At 44.1% G+C, this 12,829-nt stretch overlaps 1 protein-coding gene across 1 annotated transcript in view; it reads right to left on the bottom strand.

Annotated features, from left to right (window-relative positions):
* Positions 1 to 12,829, bottom strand: part of LOC122552447 (uncharacterized) — a 42,265-nt gene that overhangs the window by 15,027 nt on the left and 14,409 nt on the right. The window contains exons 3-4 of the mRNA XM_043695178.2: positions 12,628 to 12,718; positions 2,747 to 2,845 (exon numbers count right to left, since the gene is read on the bottom strand). Coding sequence (XP_043551113.2) covers positions 2,747 to 2,845; positions 12,628 to 12,718 — 190 coding nt within the window. The remainder of the gene's footprint in view (positions 1 to 2,746; positions 2,846 to 12,627; positions 12,719 to 12,829) is intronic.

The raw sequence follows: 12,829 nt of genomic DNA, 5'->3' as shown, positions 1-12,829 counted from the left end.
GTGGTCGACGGTGCCCTCCACCGCATCTCCTCCACTTCCCGCTCCTCCGCCCTTGAGCCCCGCCCCTCCAACCGCCACCAGGATAGAACCCCACTGGTCCTCACCTACCACCCCACCAATCTCCATGTACAGCGCATCATCCGCCGTCACTTCCGCCACCTCCAAACAGACCCCAGCACCAAGGATATATTTCCCTCCCCTCCCCTATCAGCTTTCCGTAGAGACCACTCCCTCCGCGACTCCCTTGTCAGATCCACACCCCCCACCGACCCAACCACCACTCCCGGCACCTTCCCTTGCAACCGCAGGAGGTGCAACACTTGCGCCCACACCTCCCCCCTCACTTCTCTCCAAGGCCCCAAGGGAAACTTCCATATCCGCCACAGATTCACCTGCACCTCCACCCACATCATCTACTGCATCCGCTGCAGCCGGTGTGGCCTCCTCTATATTGGGGAGACAGGCCGCCTACTTGCGGAGCGATTCAGGGAGCACCTCTGGGCCACCCGGACGAACCAACCCAACCAACCTGTGGCACAGCATTTCAACTCCCCCTCCCACTCCACCGAGGATATGCAGGTCATTGGACTCATCCACCGCCAAACCACAACAACCCGACGGTCGGAGGAGGAGCGTCTTATCTTCCGACTGGGAACCCTCCAACCGCAGGGGATGAACTTGGACTTCACCAGTTTCTTCATCCCCCCTCCCCCCACCTTGTCTCAGCCGGATCCTTCCAGCCCGGCACCGCCTTCCTGACCTGCAGTCTTCTTCTTGACCTCTCCGCCTCCACCCTACTCCGACCTATCACCCTCACCTTGACCTCTTTCCACCTATCACATTTCCAACTCCCCTCCTCCAAGTCCCTCCTCCCTACCTTTTATCTTCTCCTGCTGAACACTCTCTGCTCATTCCTGAAGAAGGGCCTGTGCCCGAAACGTCGAATCTCCTGTTCCCTGGATGCTGCCTGACCTGCTGTGCTGTTCCAGCAATAAAGTTTCAACTTTGATCTCCAGCATCTGCAGACCTCACTTTCTCCTCCTTTATCAATCAGTAACTTGTGAAGCAGAATCTCCAAGAAGAAGAAAAGAAGACAGGAATACAGAGAAAAATCGAAAGCTGCCTAGTTTTGAGATAAGAAGTTTTGTTTTGTAAATCTTAATCGGGATTTTTATCGGACCAGTATTGTAGAGGGAAAAGTAAAAGATAGGTTAGAGGAATAGGTTGAGTTGTAAATAGTTGTTAGTTAACTATTCTCTGTTATACTTTAAGAAATAAAGTTGTTAATTTTTACTTTAAATAGTTCTTGGCTTTTTGAATTTTCAGAGATTACTGCATGGGATAAATCTTTTCTGTGTTGCTGGTTTAAATTAAGTGGGGGGGGGGGGGTTTAACCCCTTGTCATAACATTGCCATCTAAGGTCTTTCTGCCAAAGTTAAATGGGGGTCCGTTCAGGTATTGTACACCTCCTTCCCCCTCACCTGGTTCTTCAAATATATTAAATACACTCTAGTAGAAGAAAGAAATGTCTTTAGCTCATTTGTTGGGTAGAGTCAAACTCCAGTTTTTGTTTGTTTTTTCTTATGCTACTGTATAGAACCAAACTGCTTTAGTGACTATAAATGTATAAAAAGATATTTTTTATGAATAAAGTATTTTTGAAATTAAAAAAAAATTCTCCCAGGATGAGTGAGGCAAGACTACCATCTTTCTGCTTAAGTTAAATGGGGCTCCATTATTGGACACGCCTGTTGCCTCAAATGCATGTAAATGTAGTCATGTTCAGGTAAGAAATGTCTTTGATGTTAAATCAAACTGCTTTAGTCGCCGTGTATGTATATAAAGATATTCTTATGAATAAAGTACATATTTGAAATTTTTAAAAAGTTGAGCACACTGCCTAGTATGTTGCCAACCTATGCAGACCACATAGACCAAGCTCAAGTTTCATCTCAATCAAGGCAATGGAAAGTTTCAATTTTCCACAGGTTAGAGGGAAAATCTTCCAATTACTGTCCTGTAACGCCTAGTGGGACACACATACAGATATGGAGACAAAGTTAAGCCCTGCCCATGATGCCTTCCACAGTCAGAGACTCATTAGGAATTGGAGAATGGAAGAAAAGCACTTTGCATCCTGATCCAAACAGAAACAACTGAGATGGATGATACATACACACTCTCTCTTTCTCTACATGGCAGTTATTTATAATACCTTAAAGCAAAATCAATTCTTTTTTTAGCAGCAACCAAAGGATGAGCATTATGGTGTGAATAAAACTGCATTGTTTATCGCTTCAGACTTGGAAGATTACAACTGTTCAGCACTTCCAGAGCATCTGGGGGTAGGGGCTTTATATAGACAGAGAAAATAAACGGCAAGCATTTTAAACACAGGACAAAAAAATGCTAAAGTCGTGAAATCCTACTGGACATTTAATAATAATAAAAACATGAAAGGTGGCGTTTTTACACCAAGAGTGCTTCACATGTGGAATGAACTTCCAGAGGAAGTGGTGAATGAGAGTACAATTACAACGTTTGTAAGATATTTGGATAAGTACATGATCAAGAAATGTTTGGAGGAATAAGGGCCAACACAGGCAGTTGGGATTAGTTTAATTTGGATTATAATCGGCATGGACTGGTTGGCCTGAAGGGTCTATTTCCATGCTCTATGAAATAAATTATAATAATTCAGTGATTACTGTATTGTAGCAACATGACATGACTGCAGCACATTACCTCTTTGGCTGTATTCTCCACATCAGGTTTCACAGAATTACTGCAGGAAAGTCGACTTTTTGGCTTTGCAAAGACAGGAACATATTTTCCCACCGAATTCTATCAAGTGCAAAACAAGGTGAAGTAAAACTAAAATTTGAGAAACTTTTTAAAACTGTTTTTGCATTATACATTTCTTATTGCAGATGCCTGCAACATAATTATTTAATCTATAAATGCATTTCTTGACTAAGATATTCACATCACTATGTACTAACTCATCATACGTAAACTGCTCTGAAATATATCTAGTAAACATGGAACAGTTTTTCTTCTGAATTACTTCCAGAATTTACAGAATCCAATTATTGCAACATCATCCCTTAAACTCCTGGTTCTAGCGGCCAGACATAACATGAACAATAAATCAGTACCCACATCACATACTAACAACTCAATCACATTCTGTACATGTGACATTTAAGTAAATTATTCTGAAGGTGGGTATTTTCCTAGCTTTGTGCTCAGGATAAGAAATTGAAAATAAAAGTGTTCTGAAAATGGATGGTCTTTGTTGTAACCTTTCTTTTGCTCCTTTTATGAATAGCGTACCTTTAAGGTGAGAAATATTATTGCTGGGGAATGCAACACTTCCATTTTAAATTTATAGTGAGTCTGTAATTAATTATGGAACATAAGGCGATGGAACAATAATTTTGCATTAGTCTTCACTACTGATGAGACAAATACCACAGAAATAGTTGTAAATCAGGAAATGGAAGGTAGTGATAAACTCAGGAAAATCACATTCATCGGAGAAGTGGTGCTGAGTGAATTACTGAAGTTGTGGACTGACAAGTGCCCAGGCCTTGATGGACTTCATTCGAGGGTCTTAAAATAATTGGCAAGTGACAGTTGAAGTGTTAGTTTTAATTTTCTCAAAATCCCATGATTCAGGGAACGTTCCTGTAAATTGAAAAAGTAGCAAACGTAACTATTTAAAAAGGAAACTTCAGGGCAATCAGAATGCTTGACACAGGGAAATAGCAGAAGCTATTATTAAGGGTTTCATAGCAGGACAACTAGAGAAATTCAAGATAATCAGGCAGAGTCAACATGGTTTTATGAAAGGGAAAAAATGAGGACTGCAGATGCTGGCGATCAGAGCTGAAAATGTGTTGCTGGAAAAGCGCAGCAGGTCAGGCAGCATCCAAGGAGCAGGAGAATCGACGTTTCGGGCATAAGCCCTTCTTCAGGAATGAGGAAAGTGTGTCCAGTTAAGATAAAAGGTAGGGAGGAGGGACTTGGAGGAGGGGCATTGGAAATGCGATAGGTGGAAGGAGGTCAAGGTGAGGCTGATAGGCGGAGAGGTCAGGAAGAAGATTGCAGGTTAGGAAGGCGGTGCTGAGTTCGAGGGATTTGACTGAGACAAGGTGGGGGGAGGGGAAATGAGGAAACTGGAGAAATCTGAGTTCATCCCTTGTGGTTGGAGGGTTCCTAAGCGGAAGATGAGGCGCTCTTCCTCCAACCGTCGTGTTGCCATGGTCTGGCGATGGAGGAGTCCAACGACCTGCATGTCCTTGGTGGAGTAGGAGGGGGAGTTGAAGTGTTGAGCCACGGGGTGGCTCGGTTGGTTGGTCCGGGTGTCCCAGAGGTGTTCTCTGAAACGTTCCGCAAGTAGGCGGCCTGTCTCCCCAATATAGAGGAGGCCACATCGGGTGCAGCGGATGCAATAAATGATGTGTGTGGAGGTGCAGGTGAATTTGTGGCGGATATGGAAGGATTTCTTGGGGCCTTGGAGGGAAGTAAGGGGGAGGTGTGGGTGCAAATTTTGCATTTCTTGCAGTTGCAGGGGAAGGTGCCGGGAGTGGAGGTTGGGTTGGTGGGGGGTGTGGACCTGACGAGGGAGTCACGGAGGGAGTGGTCTTTTCAGAACGCTGATAGGGGATGGGAGGGAAATATATCCTTGGTGGTGGGGTCCGTTTGGAGGTGGCGGAAATGACGGCGGATGATACGCTGTATATGGAGGTTGGTGGGGTGGTAGGTGAGGACCAGTGGGGTTCTGTCCTGGTGGCGGTTGGAGGGGCGGGGCTCAAGGGCGGAGGATCGGGAAGTGGAGGAGATGCGGCGGAGGGCATCGTCGACCACGTCTGGGGGGAAATTGCGGTCTTTGAAGAAGGAGGCCATCTGGGTTGTACGGTATTGGAACTGGTCCTCCTGGGAGCAGATGCGGCGGAGACGAAGGAATTGGGAATATGGGATGGCGTTTTTACAGGGGCAGGGTGGGAGGAGGTGTAGTCTTGGTAGCTGTGGGAGTCGGTTTATGAAAGGGAAATCATACTTATATTGACAAAGTAACATGTGCTATGGATAAAGGGAAATTGATGCATGATTGTACATATGATTTCAGAAGGCATTTGTTAAGGTGCCACAAAGGTTACCACAGAAAGTAACATCACATAGAACATAGAAGAATACAGCGCAGTACAGGCCCTTTGGCCCTCGATGTTGCGCCGATCCAAGCCCACCTAACCTATACTAACCCACTATCCTCCATATACCTATCCAATGCCCGCTTAAATGCCCATAAAGAGGGAGAGTCCACCACTGCTACTGGCAGGGCATTCCATGAACTTACGACTCGCTGAGTGAAGAACCTACCCCTAACTTCAGTCCTATATCTACCCCCCCTTAATTTAAAGCTATGCCCCCTTGTAATACCCGACTCCATACGCGGGAAAAGGTTCACACTGTCAACCCTATCTAACCCCCTAATCATCTTGTACACCTCAATCAAGTCACCCCTAAACCTTCTTTTCTCTAATGAAAACAGCCCCAAGTGTCTCAGTCTTTCCTCATACGATCTTCCTTCCATACCAGGCAACATCCTGGTAAACCTCCTCTGCACCCTTTCCAGTGCCTCCACGTCCTTCCTATAGTATGGCGACCAAAACTGCACACAATATTCCAGATGCGGCCGCACCAGAGTCTTATACAACTGCATCATGACCTCAGGACTCCGGAACTCAATTCCTCTACCAATAAAGGCCAGTACGCCATATGCCTTCCTCACCGCACTATTTACCTGGGTGGCAACTTTCAGAGATCTGTGTACATGGACACCAAGATCCCTCTGCTCATCCACACTACCAAGTATCCGACCATTAGCCCAGTACCCCATCTTTTTGTTATTCTTCCCAAAGTGAATCACCTGACACTTAGCTACATTGAATTCCATTTGCCATCTTTCTGCCCAGCTCTGCAGCTTCTCTATATCCTGCTGTAACCTGCCACATCCTTCCTCACTGTCAACAACTCCTCCGACTTTCGTATCATCCGCAAACTTGCTCACCCAACCTTCTAACCCCTCTTCCAGGTCATTTATAAAAATGACAAACAGCAATGGTCCCAAAACAGATCCTTGCGGAACACCGCTAGTGACGGCACTCCATGAAGAAACTTTGCCATCAACTACTACCCTCTGTCTTCTTCCATCCAGCCAATTCCTAATCCAAACCTCCAACTCACCCTCAATGCCATATCTCCGTATTTTCTGCAGTAGCCTACCATGGGGAACCTTATCAAACGCCTTACTAAAATCCATATATACCACATCTACCGCTTTCCCCTCATCAACCTCCTTCGTCACCTTTTCAAAGAATTCAATAAGGTTTGTGAGGCACGACCTGCCCTTCACAAAACCATGCTGACTATCCTTGATCACATTATTCCTATCCAGATGTGCATAAATCCTATCCCTTACAATTCTCTCGAAGACTTTGCCCACAACAGAAGTGAGACTCACCGGCCTATAGTTACTAGGGTTATCCCTACTCCCCTTTTTGAACAAGGGAACCACATTTGCTATCCTCCAGTCTTCTGGCACTACTCCTGTAGACAAAGAGGACATAAAAATCAAGGCCAATGGCTCTGCAATCTCCTCCCTTGCTTCCCAGAGAATCCTAGGATAAATGCCATCAGGCCCAGGGGACTTATCTATTTTCACCTTTTCCAGGATTTCCAACACCTCTTCTCTACATACCTCAAAGCCATCCATTCTACTTATTTGTGACTCAGTATTCGCATCGACGACAATGCCCTGTTCCTGAGTAAATACTGAAGAAAAGTATTCATTCAGTGTCTCCCCAATCTCTTCCGCCTCCACACGCAACTTCCCACTACTATCCTTGACTGGACCTATTCCTACCCTAGTCATTCTTTTATTCCTAACATACCTATAGAAAGCCTTAGGGTTTTCCCTAATCCTACCGACTAAGGACCTTTCATGTCCCCTCCTTGCTGCTCTTAGCTCTCTCTTCAGGTCCTTCCTGGCTACCTTATAACTCTCAATCGCCCCAATTGAACCTTCACGTCTCATCTTGAGATAGGCCGCCCTCTTCCATTTAACAAGGGATTCCAATTCCTTATTAAACCATGGCTCCCTCGCACGACCCTTTCCTCCCTGCCTGACAGGTACATAATTATCAAGGACACTCAATAGTTGCTCCTTGAACAAGCTCCACATATCATTTACACTCTTGCCTTGGAGTCTACTTTTCCAAGCCACACATCCTAAGTCATGCCTCACCGCATCATAATTTCCCTGACCCCAGCTATAACTCTTGCCCTGTAGTACACACTTATCCCTCTCCATCACGAGAGTAAAAATCACCGAATTATGGTCACTATCCCCAAAGTGCTCACCTACCTCTAATTCTAACACCTGGCCTGGTTCGTTACCCAGAACCAAATCCAGTATGGCCTCACCTCTTGTTGGCCTGTCTACATATTGTGTCAGGAAACTCTCCTGCACACATTGAACAAACACTGACCCATCTAACGAACTTGAGCTATAGCTTTCCCAATCAATATCAGGAAAGTTAAAGTCCCCCATAACAACCACCCTATTACTGTCACTCATCTCCTGAATCACCTTCCCTATCCTTTCTTCAATGATTCTAGGACTATTAGGAGGCCTGTAAAAGACTCCTAACAGGGTGACCTCACCTTTCCAATTCCTAACCTCAGCCCAAACTACCTCAGATGGCAAGTCTTCATCCATCGTCCTTTCCACCACTGTAATACTATCTTTGACAAGCAATGCCACACCTCCCCCTCTTTTACCCCCACCTCTGACCCTACTAAAACATTTAAATCCTGGAACCTGCAACAGCCAATCCTGTCCCTGTTCTAGCCATGTCTCCGTAATAGCCACAACATCGAAGTCCCAGGTACCAACCCACGCTGCAAGTTCACCTACCTTATTTCGTATACTTCTTGCATTGAAGTATACACACTTCAAGCCACTTTCCTGTTTACAGACACCCTCCTTGGAAATTGATGCCATGTTCCTAACCTCCCTACACTCCAGGCCCTGCACCCTGAAGCTACAATCTGGGTTCCCATGCCCCTGCAGAGTTAGTTTAAACCCCCCCCCCCAAGAGCACTAGCAAACCTCCCCCCAAGGATACTGGTGCCCCTCAGGTTCAGGTGTAGACCATCCTGTTTATAGAGGTCCCACCGTCCCCAGAAAGAACCCCAGTTATCCAAAAACCGGAATCCCTCCCTCCTGCACCATCCCTGTAGCCACGCATTTAAGTGTTCTCTTTCCCTATTCCTCGAATCTCTATCACGTGGCACGGGTAACAAACCAGAGACAACAACTCTGTTCGTTCTAACTCTGAGCTTCCAACCTAGCTCCCTGAAAGCCTGTCTAACATCCTCGGCACTCCTCCTACCTATGTCGTTGATAAGAATAACATCTTGGCATGGACAGATGATGGCCTAGCTAACAGAAACAGAAACAAAAAAGCATAAGCAGTCATTTTCTGGTTGCCAAGATGTAATAAGCAGTGCACAAGAGGATTCATTGCTGGGGCCACAATATTTTGTAATTATATAAACCGATTGGATAAAGGTACCAAAGGTTTAATTACTAAATTTACTCATGACACAATGGCAGTTGGAAAGTAAGTGTTGAACGGGGCATAAGGAGGCTACAAAGTGATATAGATAGAACGTAGAAAAATACAGCACAGGACAGGCCCTTTGGTCCACGATGTCATGCCGAGCATTAATCCTAATGTAAAATAATTTAACCTACGCGCCCCTCAATTCACTGCTATCCATGGGCATGTCCAGCAGTCCCTTAAATGTCCCAAATGACTTCGCTTCCACCACCACCGCTGGCAACGCATTCCATGCATTCACAACTCTCTGCATAAAGAACCTTCCTCTGATGTCTTCTATACTTTTCTCCTAATATCTTAAAACTATGACTAGTCAATCCTACCCTGGGGAAAAGTCTTTGGCTATTGACTCTATCCATTCCTCTCATTACCTTGTACACTTCGATCAGGTCTCCTCTCTTCCTCCTTCTCTCCAGAGAGAAAAGTCCAAGCTTATTCAACCTTTCTTCATAAGGCAAGCCCTCCAGTACAGGCAGCATCCTGGTAAACCTTCTTTGCACCTTCTCCAAAACCTCTTTATCTCTCCTATAGTAGGGCGACCAGAACTGGACACAATATTCCAAGTGTGACCTCACCAGAGACTTGTAGAGCTGTAGCAAAACCTCATGGCTCTTAAACTCGATCCCCCTGTTAATGAAAGCCAAAACACCATATGCTTTCTTAATAACCCAATCCACTTGGGTGGCAACTTTGAGGGATCTATGTACTTTAATACCAAGATCTCTCTGTTCCTCCACAGTGCCAAGAATCCTGTCTTTAATCCTACATTCAGCAATCGAAGTTGACCTTCCAAAATGCATCACTTCGCATTTATCCAGGTTGAACTCCATTTGCCGTTTCTGAGCCCAGCTCTGTATCCTGTCTCTGTCACACTGCAGCTTGCAATAGTCGCCAATACCATTGACGGCACCTCAAACCTTTGTGTCAAAGGTAGCTTAGACGAATGGGGAAATATCTTGTAAATGGAGTATATTGTGGGAGAATGTGATATTGTTCATTTTGGCAGGAAGAATAAATAAGAAGTAAATTAGCTAAAAGAGAAGACTGCAGAGTTCCAAGATCCAGAGGTATCTGGGTTTCCTTGCCCATAAATCACAGAAGGTTATTCCACAAATACAACAAGTAATTAGGAAAGCTAATAGAATGTTGTTTATTGCAAAGAGAACTGAATATGAAAGCGGAGAGATTAATCACCTTATTTAAGGAAGGAAGTAAATTAATTGGAAGCAGATCAAAGAATGTTCACTAGACTAATACCTGGAATGGGTGGGTTGCCTATGAGGAAAGATTTGACAGGCTAAGCTTGTATCTGCTGGTAGAAGAAGAGCCTTGACAGGGTGCACGTGAACAGGATGGTTTGTCTTAGGGGAGATTTTAGAACTGTTTAAAAATAAGGTTTTGCACATTTTACACAGAAACGAGGAGAATTTTTTTGTTAACAGGGTTGTCATCTCTTTGAAGCTCTCTTCCCTAAAAGGCCCCAGCAGATAGATTCTTGGTAAGCAAGATGAGGAGTTTTTTTGTGGTTTGGCAGGAATGTGAAGTAGAGTTATAGAGATGTACACCACAGAAACAAATGCTTTGGTCCAACTCGTCCATGCCAACCAGATATCCCACATTAATCTAGTCCCATTTGCCAGAATCTGGCCCATATCCCTCTAAACCTTTCCTATTCATATACCCATTCAAAAGCCTTTTAAATGTTGCAATTGTACCAGTCTCCACCACTGCCTCTGGCAGCTCATTCTATACATGGACCACCCCCTGTGTGAAAAAGATGCCCCTAAGGTCTCTTTTATATCTTTCCTCTCTCACCCTAAACCTGTGCCCACTAGTTCTGGACTCCCACACCCCAGGGAAAATACCTTGTCTACTTACCCTATCCATGCCCCTCATGAAATTATAAAATTCTCTAAGGTCACCCCTCAGCCTCTGATGCTCCAGGGAAAACAGTTCCAGCCTATTCAGCCTCTCCCTATAGCTCAAATCTTCCAACTTTGGCAACATCCTTGTAAATATTTTCTGAACTCTTTCAAGTTTCACAACATCCTTCCAATAGGAAGGAGACCAGAACTGCACACAATATTCCAAAAGTAGCCGAACCAATGTCCTGTACAGCCGCAATATGACCTCCCAACACTCTGACACCTTCTTCACTAACCTATTTACCTGACACTCAACTTTGAAGGAGCTAGGAACCTGCAGTCCAAGGTCTCCTTGTTCAGCAACACTCCCTAGGACCCTACCATTAAGTGTATAAGTCCTGCTAAGATTTGCCTTTCCAAAATGCAGCACCTCACATTTATCTAAATTAAACTCCATCTGCCACTCCTCAGCCCATTGGCCCATCTGATCAAGATCCCATTCTCCTCTGAGGTAATCTTCTTCGCTGTCCACTACACCTCCAATTTTGGTGTCATCTGCAAACTTACTAACTATGCCTCCTAAGTTCACATCCAAATAATTTATATAAATGCCGAAAAGCAGTGGACCCAGAACCAATCCTTATGGCACACATGTAATTAGACCTTATTGAATGGCTGAGGAACTGAGTCACCTTTCCTCTCTCCTAATTTGTATGTTTGTAAGTTGAGAAATTTTGTATATCTCTGTGGCAGATTTACACCAGGGAAGTTGAAGTTTTCAACCCTGCAGAACTGTGACACACAAGAGTGTACCGTGATTCAGGCAGAACATTCACACTGAATCATGCGACATAAATAATGAAATTGGTCCATGACATTGCTTGGAGTAACCTTTCTTTGTATGTTTCTAAGGGTGAACCAACCAGTGTAGTAGCATGGGCAATTTGTGGGACGTTTTGATGCTGACCTTGCATTCCTAATCCATCAGTCAGTTGCAAAAGCCTCAACATAGGAAACAGCCATCCCAGATTCTGACCTGTCGAATTTTGACTCTGACAGCAAATCAGACAGGAGGTGTCGGTGGGGCCTGTGATCATCAGAGCTTCGAAGAGTGATAAGTAGTTGCAATGAAATATGGGTTCTGAGGGGTATATAGCAGGAGAGAAGCTGAAAAGACATTTCATGGGGAATCTATAACTAAGGGGCAGTTAAAAATTAAAGGATCTCCCATTTAATATAGAGATGAGGAATTATACATAGTCATCATTGTTTGAATTCTCTTTCCCAGAGAACAATAGAGACTGGCATAATGAATGCATCTTTAATGCTGATTTGGTCATATTTTTGATCTAAGGGTTACAGGGCCCCAGCAAGAATGTGGAGTTGAGGCCATAATCGGATCAGCCATGATGTTACTGAATGTGGAGTAGGTTCGATGGGCCTGTAGGCGTACTGCAGCTACTTTATCTTATGACTGATAACAGCATGAACAATCACTAGAGCTCAGCTTGGAAAGTCAGGGGAAGAATAATATGCTGTATACTTTTGTAAAAGACTGAGGAAAGTTTTGAGCAAAAGTAAATGTAAAGCATATGCCCAAGAGATACCGGATCCCCACTATAAAGTCAACAACCAGCAGCCCCAAACAAGTGATCATTCATCATGATTAAAGTTACTTGGAACTTCAAGTATGATTAACAAAGTGGTAGATAACAGCATTAGAAACATATATCCATGGTGTCTATATCTAAAGCACTTAACAGTTTTTCTTCATCAGTGCTACATTAACTGTGATGTATTGCAGTGACCAGAAATTGTTAATTTTGTTTACATTCCACATCTGTTGCTTCTGGAGAAGGATCACTCGACCCGAAACATTAACTCTGATTTCTCTCCATAGATGCTACCAGACCCGCTGAGCTGTTCCAGCAAACTCTATGTTTGTTTCACAAACTAATTCTCTTTTCTCAGATGGGTGGGTATATATTTTTATATATGTACGTTTGGACTCAAAAAAGACAAATTGAAATTCTGTGAAGAACACAATGTTCAAACCCATGCAACAAACCTGAGAAAGTGGAAACAAGAAATTGTCTCCATCCTGTGATCCATTTGCTCTGCATCCCTTTTCCTCTACCTCTTGTAGAATCATATTTGTTCTAAAACAAGGAGGGAACAGCAGTGAATGTGGCTCCAATAATATACATACAACTCGAATGAACAGATTTAGAAACATACAAAGAAAGGTCACACCAAGCTACGTCATTGGC

Source organism: Chiloscyllium plagiosum, unplaced genomic scaffold, assembly GCF_037043375.1.
Source record: "Chiloscyllium plagiosum isolate Xiang-an unplaced genomic scaffold, Cpla_swu_hap1 HiC_scaffold_45, whole genome shotgun sequence".
NCBI lineage: Eukaryota > Metazoa > Chordata > Chondrichthyes > Orectolobiformes > Hemiscylliidae > Chiloscyllium > Chiloscyllium plagiosum.
Note: the sequence above shows the minus strand (reverse complement) of the source record. Positions and strands in the feature narration are given on the sequence as shown.